The sequence below is a fragment of the Chelonoidis abingdonii genome, chromosome 8 (genome assembly GCF_003597395.2).
Source record: "Chelonoidis abingdonii isolate Lonesome George chromosome 8, CheloAbing_2.0, whole genome shotgun sequence".
Taxonomy (NCBI): domain Eukaryota; kingdom Metazoa; phylum Chordata; order Testudines; family Testudinidae; genus Chelonoidis; species Chelonoidis abingdonii.
In genome coordinates this window covers 9,203,330-9,222,038 of record NC_133776.1, presented here as the reverse complement: position 1 = coordinate 9,222,038, position 18,709 = coordinate 9,203,330, and the positions used below count along the sequence as shown (strand labels likewise).

Here is an 18,709-nt window from a genome sequence, read left to right as displayed (position 1 = left end):
CCACTAGTGTTTCTGGAACGCTGAATAGCTAGCATGTCCAGGTTTCACATGCTCAAAGGTCTGTGAGCAGTAATGTTGAGACTAGCCAGGGTGCTGTCCAACTTGGACTCCTGCTAGCATCCACTAACAGATGTTAGGGGAACTCAACCTGCACCTTTTCAAGGTGGCAATAGATGTTGCTACTTAATATGCTCTTCCCTGAGATATTCGGACTGTGTCTGTCCAGCATTCTGCCTTCTTCAGGCTACCATGCCTTGGTCATTGCTCTACAACTGCCCTTCACTAACGCTCTGTCCTGTAGGGAAAAGCCAGTGTTTGACCCAAAATTCTCTTGCTGGAAAATGCCTAATAAAATTCCTTATCATAACCAGTCCCTAAGATCACTGTAAGCCAATACAACACCAGAGACCATAACTGTAAAGAACATTTTATTTATTGAAAGTTTTTACCCGCCAATGGGAAACATGAACTTTATTCAGTCACAGTTTGTCATGGTGATACTGCTATTTTGACAGGGTTTCTGGGAAGCAAAGGGAGGATGATGGAATTAACAAACTTGGGCTGTCCTGGGCACGCATCTGATTGCAAAGGACCTTCAGGGAAAGGGAGAATGGCTGGGCCAGTGGAGGGCTTGGTCAAGCCTGGCTTTCCTTCTGATGTGTCTGTCTGAAGCTTTTTCACATCAGCGACACCATGTGTGTCTGAAGGGGCTGGCACTGGGTTTGCCTTCTCCGGGGGAACAGGCTTTCCATCTATATGTTCCTTCTGATTTTCTGGTAAGGTGTGGAGAGACACATGCTCCCCTTTAGGAGGGAGAACTTTAACCCAACCCACTGTTTTTTCCAGATGTGGGGAGAAGTGACTGGCTTCGGAAGGGGAAGGATGCTGATGCTCATGTCCATACCCTTGTTTATGCTCATGCTTGTGGGGATGCTGGTTCTCCTTCCTTCTATGGTGGTGATGATGTTCATGGCTTTCATCATCATCTTGATCGGGTTTTTGAGATCCACGGCCAGGGTGCTGCTCCCTTTCTCCAAGGGCAGGAGCCTAAATTGGCAAACAGCAAATACATGCGTATATTAGAGCTATGTAAAAACCTTTCTCTGATATAAAGAAAGGCTCAGACCTAGTCTCTACTCAGGATCAGTCTGAATTCTAGCTGTCAGTGCCAGCCATTGATGCAAATGCACTAGTTAAAACTCCTGTGGTAGACAAGCAAAGCAGCTGCAGTACACAGGGGAGATTACTCTTGTTTGGAAGCGGGGTAATTCAGCTATTTCTTAATTTCACTCTCCCTCTGTTATTACTATGAGTCTTGCTTTAGTTCTGTAAATGTATTTGCTTTGTAAAGTGTTTGGGATACAGCTTGGTTTAATGACTATGGGTATGTCTACACTGCAATCTGAGGTGTGACTGCAGCACGGGTAAACATATCTGAGCTAACTTTGATCTAGCTGGCTTGAATAACAATAGCAGTGAGGTCGCGGGCACATGGACTGTATAAATCTGCTTAGGACCCTGGGTGGAGGCTGCTGAAATTGTATTGTATTGCCTTTTTTCACCATCTGGCAATGAAATGATCCTCTTATAACAAGTGAGTTTCTTTCTGATTCCCCTCATGCATGCAGTCCATTACTTTGTGAATAATCCTAACACAGAATGATCAGACGTTATTCATTCCAATTTTATTTTATAAAGGACCTTTTCACAAACTTTTAGTTGGATGGAGACATACCTGTGGATCATAGATTTCGCAGGATATGCTGACAAACTGATGATGTTCAATTTGACTATCTATTACAGTGCCTTTGCAGAGACCAGTGTGCTGGAAAAAGAAATGGATAATTAGGACAAGTGAGCATCAAACCACATTGCATCACTAATATTTAGATTTTAAGATTGTAAAATAGGAGATTATGAAAGTCCAACCAGATTTAGCACCACAAATACAGATGTATAGCTAGTGCAAATTTTTGATTTTTGTGCTGGCAAAGTTACCCAGGAGGACAGATTTCCCAGATCATTTTTTTTTATCTCTGAGTAGGATTAGATGACATGAGGATAAAAATGCTGACAGCTGCCTGTGCACCATCTACACTAACTCTGTTGTTATTACCAGTGTGGAAATGCTTTGGGGATAGGGGACATTTTCAGAAAATGCCATTAGAGGCCAGGCCTATAAAAGAGTATTAGATTACAGTTCTCAGAGAAAAAAATCTCTCTTCATATTTATCAAGGAAACCTTGGTAGAATACCATGCATCCAATGAAGTGGGTATTCACCCATGAAAGCTCATGCTCCAGTACGTCTGTTAGTCTATAACAGGGGTCGGCAACCTTTCAGAAGTGCTGTGCCGAGTCTTCGTTAATTCACTCTAATTTAAGGTTTCGCGTGCTGGTAGTACGTTTTAATGTTTTTCAGAAGGTCTCTCTCTATAAATCTATATATTATATAACTAAACTAGTGTTGTATTGTAAAATAAACAAGGTTTTCAAAATGTTAAAGAGGCTTCATTTAAAATGAAATTAAAATGTTGATCTTATGCCTCCGGCCCGCTCAGCCCGCTGCTGGTCTGGGGTTCTGTTCACCGAGGCCGGGAGCGGGCTGAGTGAGGCCTGTGGCCAGGACCCCAGCTGGCAAGGGTCTGGCAGCCAGAACCCCAGACCAGCAGCGGGCTGTGTGGGGCTGGCATCCGGGACCCCAGACTGTCAGTGGACTGAGCGGCTGAGCCCTCTGCCGCTCAGGGGTTCCATCCGCCGACTCTTGCCAGCCGGGATCCTGACTGCTGGATCCGCTCAGCCTGCTGCCAGTCTGGGGTCCCGGCCCTCCCCACATACAGTGGGTACCTACCTTCTCCCTGGTTCTAGCCATTCTCTTCCTCTCTCTGCACTGAGCTGAGGGTGGGAGTGCACTGAGCACAGGGCTGGGGGTGAAGGGTCGGGCCAGGAGCTAAAATAAAGGAGGGGGCTGAGGGTTGGGGCAGTAGGTGCAGGTGTGGGGCACTTTCCTGGGCAGCTCCCATTTGATGCGAGGGGTGCAGGTGGGAATGTGGGGAGGGGTGCAGGAGCTCCCGTTTGGTGCTATGGGTGGGGGTGGGGATGTGGCCGGTGCATGCGGTGTGGGGGGGCTGGGCATGTGGGGAGGTGCAAGAATCACATGGCAGCGAATGGGGGCAGAGGCAGGAGTCAGGGCTGGGGGCGGGGTATGTGGGGGTGCAGGTGTCGGGCAGGGGGGGCTGGGTATGTGGGGGGCTGCCAGAGTCAGGGCTAGGGCTGTGTGTGGGGGAAGGATGAAGGAGTCAAGCAGAGGGCTGGGTGTATATGAGGGAGGTACAGGGCTCAGGGCAAGGGCCTGGGGGTGTGCAGTGGTGTGGAGCTCAGGGCAGAGGGCGGGGTGTGTGTGTGTGTGTGTGTGGGGTCAGGGCTCAGGGGAGAGGACTGAGTGACTGCCCCCCTAAGAACTCCCAACCCCCCTGCTCCTAGTCCCCTGACTACCGCCTCCTGGGAGCCCTGGGACCAACTGCCCCCCAGGACCCCACCCCCTATCTAGGCCTCCCTATTCCTTGTCCCCTGACTGGACCCTACCCCCTACCTGTCCCCTGACTGCCCCGACCCTTATCCACACCCCTGCCCCCAGCCAGACCCCTGGGACTCTCATGCCTATCCAACCACTCCCCACCCTCTGACAGGACCCCCAGAACTCCCGACCCATCCAACCCCCACTGCTCCCAGCCTGCCCCAACCCCTCTCCACACCCCTGTCTCCTGACAGGACCCCCAGAACTCCTGACTCATCCAACCCCCCCAGCTCCTTGTCCCCTGACCATCCCCTCCAGAGACCCCCCCACTGTAACTGCTCCCCCAGGACCCTCTTTGCTCCCTGTCCCCTGACTGCCCTGACCCCTAGCCACCCCCTGCCCCCTCACAAACCCCGGGACTCCCATGCCCCATCCAACCCCCCCTGCTCCCTGACTGCCCCCTCCAGAGACCCCCGCCCTTTGCTACCCTCCCCTGGGATCCCACCTCGGGATCCCACCCCACATCCAACCCCCTCCCGCTCCCTGTTCCTTGACTGCCTCCACCCCTTATCCAACCCTCCTGACCCCAGACTCCTTACCATGAGGCTCCATGCAGAGCTAGATACGCTGCCCCGTGGGAGCACACAGCCCCGCCCCTCAGAGCACTGTGCACGTGGTGGCAGAACTCCGAATGAGCGGGGAGCGTTTCTGCCTCCCCACAGAGCCAAACACTTCCCTGCGGGAGTGTGCAGCCCCGACCCCCAGAGCACTGCGCATGCGGCGGCAGGGCTCCAGGGGAGAGGAGAAGGCGGGAGAGGGACTGGCAGCTTGCTGCGCTTGGCCCAGCGCTCCGGCCCAGGAGTGCGGACCCAACGGCTTGCTGCGCCGGGAGAGTGGGGCCATTTTCCCACCCCGTGTGCACGGCTATGCTTCTGCTCACTGCCCCCGTGGGGGAGCAGAAGGAGAGGAGAGCGGGCTGGGCTGGGCAGGATTTTTAATGGCATGCTGGAGTCCCGGCAGGCTCCAGCATGCCATTAAAAATCGGCTCGCGTGCCGTCTTTGGCATGCATGCCATAGGTTGCCAACTCCTGGTCTGTAAGGTGCCACAGGACTGTTTGCTGCTTTTACAGATCCAGACTAACATGGCTACCCCTCTGATACTTGGTAGAATACTGATAGTAACAACTGTGGGCTTGTCTACATGGTGCCACAGTTCTGACTACAGGGGTCTGAACTGTAGGGTGTTCTGATGCACTGCTCTCTAACTTCCTCTTGTGGATCCTGCTGGTGTGAACTAAAAGGTACTTAGTGCATGTGAGTGTAGTCCTGTTTGGAATGGGACTACATCAGTGCAAACTAGCTGCCTGTTAGTTCATGCCAGCAGGGTCTACATGGGGCAATGAGATCGCAACATGTTAGAGTTCTCTACAGTTCACACCCCTGTAGTTTGAATTACAGTGCCATGTAGACAAGCCCTAGATTTACACATACTGGTAGGCAGCACAGTTCTAATCTCAGTGCAGGCCAAGGTTAAGAGAACAGAACCGATTGGCTACTGCGCTAATTTAACCTTTCAGATGTCTTCAAGTTCCTTCTTCTAATTTCTAAATGTTTTCTATATTTGACTTCTTGAGCACAAGGTACATATACTTGTGTGTATTCTTTATAATTCACTATTTGTGGCTGCTTGTACTGAAGAAGCCCTTGATAACTAATAACTTTTGCAAAGCACTAGCTACTCTGCTCATTCTGTACTGTATTTTTCTGTGCCATTCATGTTCATACACTTCTGGACAGTTATCCAGAACTTTATCTGGGATACTTATCTTAAACTGTAAACAATTTGAACAGAAACTGTTTTCAGTTCTGTTTGTCCAGCCCCTAGCACAATGGGATCCTAATCCATGACTAGACCTCGGAGGTTCTACATTAATGTAAATAATAAATAATAATCATATATAGGGCTTGATCCAAAGTCCAGTGAAGTCAATGAAAAGACTCCCATTGACTTCAGTGGGATTTGGATCATGTTCATAAAGAAGAAAAACAGAAGAAGATATGCAAAATGCTTAATGCAAAAATCATAATATCCACAAAGTTATGTATTTTTGCAAACAGAATTACTTACAGCCAATTCAGATGAGAGGGGCTTGCACTTGGAGACATCAGCAATGGATTCATTTTTGGAGCAGGATGTCTCCTGAATTGTAAACTCTACAAAGTATGAAGGACCAACGACCCACTGTCAAAGTTTTGTATGAGAAGAGAGAGAGAGAGAGAATTGACTGTTATTTTTAGCCTTTGCAAATTTGCCAGCAAGAGGAAAAGAAATTCATAATCCCAATCCTGCACCTTTTGTGTTGAATGCAAAATTCCCATGAATAACAGAGGGAGTAGGGTTAGACTTCTGAGTTTGTTAGCCGTATTGCAGGAGAATATATTTTCCATATTCTCTGAATGCTGCCCTACAGCCTGACCCTTACCTTTTATACAGAATTCCCACTGAAGTATCACTCTAGCTCATGCATCAGTCAAAGCTGAAACTAGATTAAAATGCTTTTTTTTCTTTAAAATACTATTAATACTTGATATTTACACAGAGACTTTCATCCAAAGATCTTCATTGTGGCTCAACCAACTTTTTATCTATAGGTATCACTTGACCCTGTCCTGAAATGCAGCCACTTCTGGGTTGAAAAATGGAAAAATGTAAACAGCACACAGTGTGGCCTGCAATATGCAAAAAGTCAGACTAAGATGATCATGATGGTTCCTTCTGACCTTAAAGTCTATGAGTAACACTACACAACTGTTACAGAGAGAGAGTGAAGACTATCCAGTTGAAACAAATTTTAGAGAGGCAAGATATAATTGTGAGGAACACATGGAATTTAGCCAGGACACTGATAATTAGCAGCTCCTCATTGTGCAATGATATTTTGAATTATGTTTAAGCTTATTTGGTGAGTTGCAAGTGTACACAGAAAGGGACCTCTATTCTACAGTAAATACTTTATCATCTGGGCCTTTTGTTAGAGGTAGGCCTGAATCAAAAGCCCAGGGGCAAATTGCCAGCAGGGACAATGACTATGGAGTTCAAATCTAGCTCTGAATTTGTAAATGGCTCTTCTCTCTATAATAAGATGAATCACAGCCACAGATCTACACAGCCTCAAACTTTGAAGGGTTCAGAATCCTATCCTGAACCAACTGTTGGTGCTCAAGCCCATCTTTGCACCTGATAGAGCAACTTGTAAAAAGTGTAGCAGTTGTATCAATGCTTTCCAGGGCCTAAAGTGGGCTATATGAATCTCAGCCTTACCTGCATTGAAGCTTTGGTAACATTGAGGACAGAAAAATGATGAACTTGCTGACTTTCCTTGTTGAATTTGGCCAGGCTCACAACAGCAGTTTCCAGATACTTGGGCTCCGTTGGACAGCCAGGGACTGGACAGTCAGGGCAAGTCCTTAAAAATGAGCTTGATGGAACTTTGTAGAAAATAACAAATACACGTTGATAAGATAGGTTTCAAAACACTACAGTTCCATTGACAGCTATAGGTAGGTAGGCAGGTTGGTGTGCATATTTCATGCTTATTTATTTCTTTAGGGTTTCAAGCCCCAGCGCCACACATGCCCTTTGCATTTCAAACAACAATATTTGATACAAGACTTACAGCCATTGCCTAGTAATTGAACTGTCATGTGACACCCCTCCCATGAATCAACCCCCACAAATCCACCTCATCAGCTCGCCCCCTCGCCAAACACTGTCACTCTGGAGCAGTGGTTCTCAGCCTATTTACAATTATGGGCCACATATGCAGCTCTATGTGTTATGTGGACTGCATCTACACAATATATTTACTACCAGTATGGTCCTGAGACTGTCACATGGGCTGCAGCTGTGTGCTGGTTGGGCTGCAAGCAGCCTGTGGGTTGAGAACCACTACTCTGCAGACTCTGATGGCTTTTGCCTCAGAGTTCCCCACCCCACTGCTTAGAGAGAGGTTGCGATGGCACAAAGGGCTCAGAATCCCTGTTCTGTTTGGCAGTCAGCCAAAGAAAGCCCTTAAAGTGTGCAGCTCTGGCCAGGGAGGGGCATATAGCCAGAGCACCCAGAGGATCTAATTGGCAGTCTCCATCACCAAGGCTCCCTTAGAGCACCAGATGCACTTTAAAGTTTATTTCTCCTCCTGGAAACCGCAGAGAAGATAGTGGTGCAACACCCCTTGCATTTCCCTTGGGGGTGCCTCCCATGCACCCCATACATACACGTCATCCCCCCTCACAGAGGGCTGTGGTCCCTGTTGGCAATTTGCACCCCCTGCATCAATGGGGGCATATCAAACCCAGAGTTTGTAACTTATTGAGAAATGTCAATAGATGAGCCCAAACCCTAATGTTCCAATCTGGGTGTTTGATTCAGCCCATTATAGACCTAAGAGTCAGTCGTGAAGATCAGATCTAGATACAGACACTGGCAAAGATCAGAAGTGTTTATATCTGTGGTTTTGGCTTGGACTCATCTCTAGTGTGAAAAGTCTATCAGGGCAGATCCTCCAATGGGAACGAAGAGATACTGGGAAGTGGGTCTCTCCAAAGCTCTTGTGGCATCATCCTGATGGATTTCCCGCAGAAAAATGAAAATGTGAAAAACACCCCTGAAGAGAGTGACATAAATGGAAGTTTTGCCTGAATATGAGTGAAGGATCCCACCTACTTTTGTTTAGCAGAAACATCATGAAATAACACTAATAATTGGGGGGGAGTTTGCTATCCCATGTCCATTGCTGTCCCATGCCATATTGATTACCAGAGGATACATGCTGGAAATAATAATACATTTCATTTTTCTGCAGCATGCTAGGTACTTTTCAGAAATATTCAATAATCTCAATTCAAATATGAGAAACAATGCGTCTAGTGGTTAAAACAGGAAACTGAGAATGAGGAGAAAAGGATTCTACTCCCAACTCTGTCACTAACTAGTTATAGGATCTTAGATAAATTGCTTTGTCTCCCTGCTTAGTCTCTTTCCCTAATAGTAAAATTGGGATTATGATATTTAGCTGCTTATGTAAAGCATTTGGAGGTCCTTGGATGAAAGAAACTATGCCCATGCAAAGGAATTGCATCATATTCAAAGTGCCATGCCAAATGCACATGTAAAAAGTCCTTCATCCTCTTTTCAGTTCAAAGTCAGGACCTGTCTAGTTATGTGTACCCATGTTGCAGTGCCATAACAAGGGCGAGGCGAGTGAGGCACTTGCCTCGGGCGTGCAAAGCGGAGGGGCGCAGCTCTACCGTGATTGGTGGCACTTCGGTAGCAGCTCTACTGCTGCCGCTTTTTCGGCGGCAATTCAGCAGCGGGTCTCTGAATCCCTCTCGGAGAGAAGGACTTGCCACCAAAAGGACCTGCCACCGATTTGCCTCTGCTGCTTCATTCATTCTTCGGCAGCACTGCAGCGGCAGGTTCTTCATTGTGAGAGGGACTCAGCGACCCGCCACTGAATTGCCGCAGAAGAACATGGAGCTGGCCCTTGCCTCGGGTGCAAAAATTCCTTGTTACGGCTCTGCCATGTTGGTCCTAAAAGTCCTCAGTATCAATAGCTTGTATCCTTCTGCCCTGAAAAAATGAGGTAGGGCAGATGCCGTTGAGAGGAAATTACCATGAAACACCATGATGCCATTTTTACAGTCACTTGTCAGAGCAGAGCCACATTTTAAGTAGAGCCCTGCACAGATACAAAATTTGTATCTGCATCTGACCCATGATCCACAAAAATGGTCCCTGGATATCTGTAGATTTGCTGGGCTCTATTTTAAGCATTAAGAACATAAGAACTGCTTATTAATTTCATTTGGTGGCCCCTCGTTCTTGTGTTATGAGGAGTAAATAACACTTCCTTGTTTTCTTTCTCCACACCAGTCATAATTTTATAGACCTCTATCATATCCCTCCTTAGTCGCCTCTTTTCCAAGCTGAAAAATCCCAGTCTTATTAATCTCTCCTCATATGGCAGCCGTTCCATACCCCTAATAATTTTTGTTGCCCTTTTTTGAACCTCTTCCAATTCCAATATATGTTTTTTGAGATGGGGCGACCACATCTGCATGCATTATTCAAGATGTGGGCATACCATGGATTTATATAGCGGCAATATGATATTTTTTGTCTTATTATCTATCTCTTTCTTGATGATTCCCAACATTCTGTTCACTTTTTTGACTGCCATTGCACACTGAGTGGATGTTTTCAGAGAATTATCCACAATGACTCCAAGTTCTCTTTCTTGAGTGGTAACAGCTAATTTAGACCCCATCATTTTATATATATAGTTGAGATTATGTTTTCCAATGTGCATTACTTTGCATTTATCAACAATGAATTTCATCCACCATTTTGTTGCCCAGTCACCCAGTTTTGAGAGATCCTTTTGTAGCTCTTCGCAGTCTGCCTGGGACTTAAGTATCTTGAGTAGTTTTGTATCAGCTGTGAATTTTGACACCTCACTGTTTACTCCTTTTTCTCAGATCATTTATGAATATGTTGAATAGGACTGGTCCCAGCACAGACCCCTGGGAGACACCACTATTTACCTCTCTCCATTCTGAAAACTGACCATTTATTCCTAACCTTTGTTTCCTATCTTTTAACCTGTTACCAGTCCATGAGAGAACCTTCCTTCTTATCCCATGACTACTCACTTTGCTTAAGAGCTTTTGGTGAGGGATCTTGTCAAATGCTTTCTGAAAATCTAAATACACTGTATCCACTGGATCCCCCTTGTCTACATGCTTGTTGACCTCCTCAAATAATTCTAGTAGATTGGTGAGGCATGATTTCCCTTTACAAAAATCATGTTGACTCTTCCCTAACAAATTATGTTCATCTATGTGTCTGACAATTTTGTTCTTTAGTATTGTTTCAACCAATTTGTTCAGTACTGAAGTCAGGCTTACTGCCCTCTAATTGTCGGGATCACCTCTGGAACCCTTTCTGAACTGGCATCACATTAGCTATCCTCCAGTCATTTGGTACAGAAGCTGATTTAAATGATAGGTTACAGACTACAGTTAGTAGTCCTGCAATTTCACATTTGAGTTCCTTCAGAACTCTTGGATGAATACCATCTGGTCCTGGTGACTTATTACTGTTTAGTTTATCAATTTGTTCCAAAACCTCCTCTAATGACATCTCAGTCTGGGACAGTTCCTCAGATTTATCACCTAAAAAAATGTCTCAGGTTTGGAAATCTCCCTCACATCCTCAGCTGTGAAGACCGATGCAAAGAATTCATTTAGTTTCTCTGCAATGGCCTTATCATCCTTGAGTGCTCCTTTAGCATCTTGATCGTCCAGTAGCCCCACTGCTTGTTTAGCAGGCTTCCTGCTTCTGATGTACTTAAAAAATTGTTTGCTGTTACTTTCTGAGTATTTGGCTAGTTGCTCTTCAAATTCTTTTCTGGCCTTTCTAATTATATTTTTACACTTCATTTGCCAGAGTTTATGCTCCTTTGTATTTTCCTCACTAGGATTTAACTTCTACTTTTTAAAGGATGCCTTTTTGCCTCTCACTGCATGTCTTACTTTGTTGTTTAGCCATGGTGGCTCTTTTTTGATTCTCTTACTGTGTGTTTTAATTTCGGATATACATTTAAGTTGAGTCTCTATTATGGTGGCTATAAAAAGTTTCCATGCAATCCTTCCATGCTCCCCCAATATTTTATTATAAGAAACATATTAATAACAACATACCTGGCTGTAAAGTGCACTCATAGCTATGTAGGTGAACAATTCTCCTTGGCTTGTTAATGTAGAGGATTGCTTTACACTGCCCAAAAACCTTAAGAAATATAAATATGTGCTGTGACTGTAGGCGGAATTTAGTTTTGCAACCTGTCATTAGCCACAGAGCCTCTAAACAGTGCATTCTTCTTCATACAGTTATATAATTCTTTACAAAGACAGATTTTGCATTAGTGTTTAGTTGAGAATTAACACGTTTATCACCTGAAAAGACTTTTGAGAAATAAAAAGCCAGATCCTCTGCTGGTATAAATCAACATAATTCTATTGACTTCAGTGGAGCTATGCTCATTTTCACCAGTTTAGAATCTGACCAGTAGGTTCAGATTCTCAGCTGACCACTAAGTATAGCTGAGAAGAGGGAGCACAAAGGAGCATCCTGATCATAGGGCTGGTGTTACATCTGCACACTGCCAGTTAGCTGACCAGCCTCCCCCACTTCTTCTGGCAGCTGGGGATTGCTGGGGTGCACTGGCACATTTCCTTTTCCTGGGCTTTGCCCCCTCCACTGGGGACCTTGAGGGGCGTATAGACAGAACCATCTGAAAACAGCTGGAGCTCAGCACAGTGGAAATGCCCCACCCACTCCCGCTATCTTCCAGCCATGAGTCTGACCCTTTTCCATGCAGTGTTGGTAGCAAGGAGGGGGAATGGCATAAAAGTCTGTACATCAGCTCTATGGCACTGGAGGATCACCCTCACACTACAGTGAGCCTGGGTTGATTACGCTGGCTTTAGCATGAGTTTATACCAGCAGTATTAAAATAATCTTACCCAGTATGTTCATCCTATCAGTGACTTTAAATGTTAATGCTCAGGTGGCCTCTTCAGAATTTCCCCTTGTGGGATCAAGGCACATGTGCTGGGAGCTTCAGAAATCTTCTGATGAATAGTGTCCATTGGGGGCCACTCACCCTTCACTGTTTCTCCCTTTGTGGAGGGCTCCAGAGGTATAAAAGAGGTGGAACCCAACCGCCCATCAGTTCCTTCTAACTGCCAAAGGAGCTGCTGTGATGGTCAGGAAATTTTTATATTTGAATTTCAGGTTTTTGTTTAAAAAAATAAAAACCGCTTGACAAAAACAAACATTTTAGTTTGTTTGTTTTTAACCAAAACCTGAATATTTTCATCAGATGCTAAAACAGTCTTTCATGCAAAATTCCTTTCCCATGAAAATATTTTGTCAAAAAAGTGTTGACTGGTTCTAGCAGAGAGCCCAGGTTGCTTCCTGCATCTGTGAGGCTTAACTTGTTGTTTGCTCTTTCTCTTTACTTCTTCAGGCCTTTAGTTAGTTAGATTGTCAGAACAAAAAAAAGCATTAAGATGAGTAAAGTGAGTCTCTCTCATTTCGCCTTTGTCAGGCTATTTTCAGAGAAACCCTTACAGGGATTCTAAACATGCATATTTACCAGTAGCTGCTTATTAGATCTGGTTGGAAAAAAATTGTTGAAATTTTGAATTTGAGAACTCTTATAAACTGGTTGGAAAACAGTGAAATATTTTCATGGAAATGTTTTCAAATATTTTGTATTAAAAAGTTTCAAATTTTTAACCAGCTGACAATTTATAAGAACCATCTGTGCAAGGATCTTTGCTTCCTTCAGTAGTACCTGAGCCACACGCTCCCATGTACACTTAAATCTAAAAATAAATAAATAAAACAAATCCTTACAGTTTGATGCATAGGTCTGTTTGTACAATCCTTCCACAACCTTCTGCTGAGTACATGGCATTCAGTTTCTACGACATCCAAGGTGAGATAGAAGACAGAACCAGTGATTTTCTAAACACAGCAGAAAAGGGGTTATGTCACAATTTCACCCATCACAAAGAAAAGAGAACAACAATGAGGGATGGACAAATGTCAAAAAGTTCATACAAGCACCCTCAAAAAAGCTGGAAATGTTGTGGGCCAAATCTTCAGCTAGTATAAATCAGCATATGCCAGCTGAGGATCTGGCCTGTAAAACATGCTGTCTTGAAATATGTCTAATGCTTCCAGCCCTCAGTGAGGTCAGAATTATTGCAAGAACAGCCTTTCTTTGAGTTATTTTCACACTTCCTGTTCTGATACCAGCCAGAACCCAAGAATGAGGATGAATCATGGTAATGGGAAATTGTTTTTAAAATAGTTAACAGAACTTTATGGTTTGGTTGAAATTTAGGTCTGTTCTAATTTTAGTGAAAACAAAAGAATTATCTACAGGTATGTTGTGTCAGTAAATAAAGAATGTACATTGTTGAAGTTGAAGTTTCCTAGCATGCATGGGGCATATGACATCAAAAGCATGCTACAGGATAACGCACTGGACTGGGACGCAGGAGACCTAGGTTCTATTCCTTGCTTGGCCCTGCCTGCTGGGTGACCTTGAACAAGTCATTTCCCTCCTCTGTGCCCAAGTTTCCCATCTGTAAAATGTGATATTGATACTGATCTCTCTGGTAAAGTGCTTTGGAGATCCACTGAAGGAAAAGCAACAAAGAATCCTGTGGCACCTTATAGACTAACAGACGTTTTGGAGCATGAGCTTTCGTGGGTGAATACCCACTTCGTCAGATGCATGCATGCATGTATTCACCCACGAAAGCTCATGCTCCAAAAGGTCTGTTAGTCTATAAGGTGCCACAGGATTCTTTGCTGCTTTTACAGATCCAGACTAACACGGCTACCCCTCTGATACTGAAGGAAAGTGCTGTATGAGAGCTAGGTATTATTATTATGGAAAAAGGCACTGCAGGCATATCCTGTGCTTTGCCATCACTGTACAGATACACTATCATGTTTATTTGCTGCTATAAATGTTCCACTGGAAGAAAACCATCTCAATGATTCACCTCAGGACAATGGATGTAATGCACATGGATTAGAGAATGCTGGTCCTTCTGTAGATGAAATCAGATGTGACTTTTACTTTGTGCATGGCACCTAGGCACTGCAATGACACACGTCTTTAAAATGTAATGGCTAGTGGCTAATTTAGATTACAGATTAGATCAGTGGTTCTCAACTGATTTACCTTTGTGGGCCGCATATTCAGCTCTCTATGTGTTATATGGGCCGGTCCACTCAATATATATATTACCTGTATGGTCCTGAGGATGTCACATGGGCCACAGCTGTGTGCTGTTTGGGCTGCAGGTTGAGAACCACTAGATTAGACAGATAGTAGAACCAGTCAAAGAGTATTTGTCAAGTTCTGCAAATTTCAGTGTTTTTTGTCTCTGTGTGCAGCATTTGGGAGCCAGATTCATTATTTTTGAATATATCTTGTCTTAGAAAAACATTCTTTTGAATATCACAGGTGAGCAGATAGGAATGGAGGGATATACAAAGAATCTGAAGTTGGTATTTGAGCTTCCAAATTAGTCACCCAAGTATTTTGGAGCACACGCATTCTGCATCAAACAGGTATATTTGGGATCAAACGCATGTTCGATGTCAGATATGTCTATTCTGCTGAATCACACAGTTTTGAAGCTTGGAGAATTCAGGAATATTTAAGTGCTTAAATACAATCAAACTGAACCAAAATCCTTCTCTTACCCTGCCCAAGCTCCAGTACTGGACCAGTTCTAACAGACAGAAGGGCTATGTGTATACTGTACAGTCCATGTCAGTTTTATGTACTGACTTTCAGATGCATCAACCTCCAGTGAGGAAAGGCTAGTTCAGGATTTATTCAGTGGTGAGCAGATCACAGAGCATTTCATTACCCTTATTTTTTTATCTCATAAATAAGATTATTAAGAAGGAACCTTTTGAGATCTGTTCAATATTGGATAATGCCTGATTTTTGTTTTCTACACAGGCATATCCCTTGCTTTGATTCTGCTGACGCTAACACTACCCAGGGGAGAAAGTAACTTAAGGGACTTACTTGTATGCAGGGCCAAGGTCCTGAGAAAGGGGTGGGGTGGTCTCAACCAGAAGGTGCGAGGCCTCAGGCACAAGGGGTGGGGCCTTTAAATCCACAGACCCGTTAAATCACCAATGCTACCCCGTGGCTCCGGCAATGATTTAAAGGGCCTGGAACTCTGGCTGTGGTAGTGGAGGCCAAGAGCCATAGGCTCTTTAAATCACTGCTGGAGCCCTGGGGCTACCACAGGGCTCTGGCCGCTGCTGGGAGTCCAGGGCCTTTTTAAATTGCTGGCCTGGGGAAGCTGCTCCCTGCCGGTATGGTTGGCTATGTACTGGCTCTTGCCGGTACGCCATACCATACCATACCGGCTTACTTTCACCTCTGACACCACCAGTCTTGGAGCCAGAAGGGAACTGGCAACCACAGGTCAGCAACTCTTGAGGGGAACAGGGGACGTGTTAAAAACAGTAAAAGAAAAACATAAATATGTTCCAATATCTAATGATGACAAGATCTAGTTAAAAACCTGTCACTGAAGTACATTGATCATCATTTCCTGTGACTGAAGGGCTCTGTCCTATTCCCATTTGAGTCAATGGCAAAAGTCTTAGAGTAGGATCAAGCCACAAATCAGTTAGAGGCAGATTTGAATCTGAAGGTATATTGAAAATGTTTTGTCATCGCAAGAGAGGGGGAAAGAGAGAGTGTGGCTTTCCCACTAATTTAAAACATAGGCAAAGAAAAAGTTTCTCAACTCTTTCTGAGGAACAAAAGTGTCAATGAGATCTATTAACATTTTTTAATAACATGGCCTATTTGAATGCCCACTGTATGTTCCATTTTCACAGCGACACAAATGTGATACAGTCTCAGTAGTGCTGTTTGTGCTTTTGGCTCAGCTGCTGGGTTGAGTTGATCTATTTTGCAGTTATATGCCACATTCTGTACATTTTTTAGAAATAAAAGAGTAATACTCAGTAAAAATAACCAAACAAACCAGGATGCAAGCTATGCCTTAAAGGTAAAGTGTGAAGAGGCAATGGAAGTGAGTGAGAGACAATATTGAAAAAGAGGCCCAGATTCTCCCCTGTGCTGAGACATGCCTGGCACAGGAGGAGGGGGATGGACCCATCAGGGAGCAAGTGCCTAATGGCACATCTGCATCAGCCCTGTCATAAATTAGAGTAGCCTAGGGGCTGCTCTAATTTATGTCATGTGGCAGTAGGCCCCAGTGGACCATTCTTTAGCTGGGGATTGACAGAGCGCACTGTGCTCTAGCCATACCCACACCATACCTCTGATATGCCCATTGTGATGGAGTCAGTTCAGGGAGTTGCACTGGTAATAGCTGTGCTGGTTCTATGCCAGCTGAGAGTGACTCCGTGTGGGAAACTCTCAGCTGACCTATTCTGGTTGCTTTCTGGTCATTTTGAGCCACCTGAGCAGTGCAAAGGGTAAAGAATCTAGCTCAAAGAGCAGTGGACTATGTGTGCAACTTTATTGACCCAGTTCCTGATCACTGGTGGATACATTTAACCATGGCATTTTCCTGTGCGGATTGCTGGAGAAGCTGTGTCTTGGTGGGTAGGAAATAGTGAGAAGTCCTAGTAGATGTGGGAGATCTTTAAATATCTGGCAATGGAATTTCTGTTCAGGTACTGCACTGTAGCCATTAAACAATGCAAGTGAGTGCACAGATATATCAGCGTGCAACAGAGGAAGGGGGTCTTACTACCATGGTTATACAGCACCTTACACATTGGGGCCTGGCACAATGATCCTGGCTGGGCCTCCTACATATTTTTGCAAAACAAACAATAAAAAATAAAATAGTCACACACAGAGATATACTGTCCCCTTAGAGCTACATTGATTTTTAAATCCAGTCTGATTTTTACCTGTGACCTGGTTTCAAAGCTCTCTTGGCAAGTCATTCTTCAATGAGGTGCCCAATTGCATGTGAAAAAGTTCCCTGAGCCGAATACACTATTCCGGGGTCGGCAGCCTTTCAGAATTGGTGTGCCGAGTCTTCATTTTATTCACTCTAATTTAAGGGTTTGTGTGCCAGTAATACATTTTAACCTTTTTAGAAGGTCTCTTTCTAGAAGTCTATAATATAGAACTAAGTTATTGCTGTATGTAAAGTAAATAAGGGTTCAAAATGTTTAGAAGCGTCATTTAATATTAAATTAAAATGCAGAGCCCCCCGGACTGGTGGCCAGAACCCGGGCAGCGTGAGTGCCACTGAAAATCAGCTCGCGTACCGCCTTCGGCACATGTGCCATAGGTTGCCTACCCCTGCACTATTGCTTTGCACTTTGTATAAGCAAGTACATCTGAGCCAAGTGGGTGTGCAAAGTTATTAAATGACAATGGTGGTGGTTCACTCCCACTGGACAGATGCCAATGACGGTACTAGGTGCATGGCCAGAGAGAATCAGATCCTCCTGCTTCCAATTGTTCTACTTGCTTTAAATTGCTCTTGTGAAATTATTTCCATTCATTTGTGGGTGAAGTTGCCACTGCTCTGAGAGTCTTAGGAAAATTTAGCTCTTCACGTTTTCTACACATAATTAATTAATTAATTCTCAGCCTTTGTGAAATGTCTTTCTGAGCATTCCCTGGTTCAAACCCACATTGCTAGGGCAACTGGACAATATGCGCAAAGTACACCTCCCTCCCCAGGACAAACACTACCCTAGAATGAGTGGGTTCCTTACCTGGTGATGTTCTTGGACACTGAAAATTCGATAGAGACTGAGCACGTAGCCTTCTCTTTGGTTGGCATTGATCTGGCGCAGAGCCAGATCAGCGGCTGCCTCTACTGCAGAGTCATTACATGCAGGGGAAAGTAACAGAGATGGCGGTTCCACGACTGGAGGAGAGACAGCCCAGGAGCAGAGCAACTGACTGCCAAAGAGAAGCAAAAAGAGCAGAGTCATTCTGCTAAGAAAACCAGTGAGGCAGATCAGAAATGCTATAACCTCTAGGAAGCCACAAGAGAGAGGCCAGGGCCAGAAGAAACTTTTGAAGTGGAATCAGACCTCTTTATATACAATGTTGTGTCCTCCTTAAACAACACACTGACCATCACCTTTAAACCTGCATACATGGCAACTGCAAACACCAAGTCAATGATTAGAACAGGGGTCGGCAACCTTTCAGAATTGATGTGCCGAGTCTTCATTTATTCACTCTAATTTAAGGTTTCTCGTGCCAGTAATATATTTTAACCTTTTTTAGAAGGTCTCTTTCTAAAAGTCTATAATATACAACTAAACTATTGTTGTATGTAAAGTAAATAAGGTTTTTAAAATGTTTAAGAAGCTTCATTTAAAATTAAATTAAAATGCAAAGCCCCCTGGATTGGTGGCCAGGACCCGGGCAGTGTGAGTGCCACTGAAAATCAGCTCACGTGCTGCCTTCGGCATGCATGCCATAGGTTGCCTACCCCTGGATTAGAAGGCTGTACATTCAGTGTAGCTGCTTGTAGAACAAGGCCAAAATTCTCTTGGTTTCAC

At 44.5% G+C, this 18,709-nt stretch overlaps 1 protein-coding gene across 1 annotated transcript; it reads right to left on the bottom strand.

Moving 5' to 3' along the window:
- Window positions 1-489: 489 nt before the first annotated feature.
- FETUB (fetuin B) lies at window positions 490-18,130 on the bottom strand. The gene is made up of 7 exons (XM_032803845.1): window positions 17,909-18,130; window positions 13,001-13,111; window positions 11,278-11,365; window positions 6,839-7,005; window positions 5,645-5,758; window positions 1,736-1,825; window positions 490-1,047 (listed from the first exon to the last, which is right to left on the bottom strand). The coding sequence occupies exons 1-7, from the start codon at window positions 18,128-18,130 to the stop codon at window positions 490-492; spliced, it is 1,350 nt and encodes a 449-aa protein (XP_032659736.1).
- Between the last annotated feature and the right edge of the window lie 579 nt (window positions 18,131-18,709).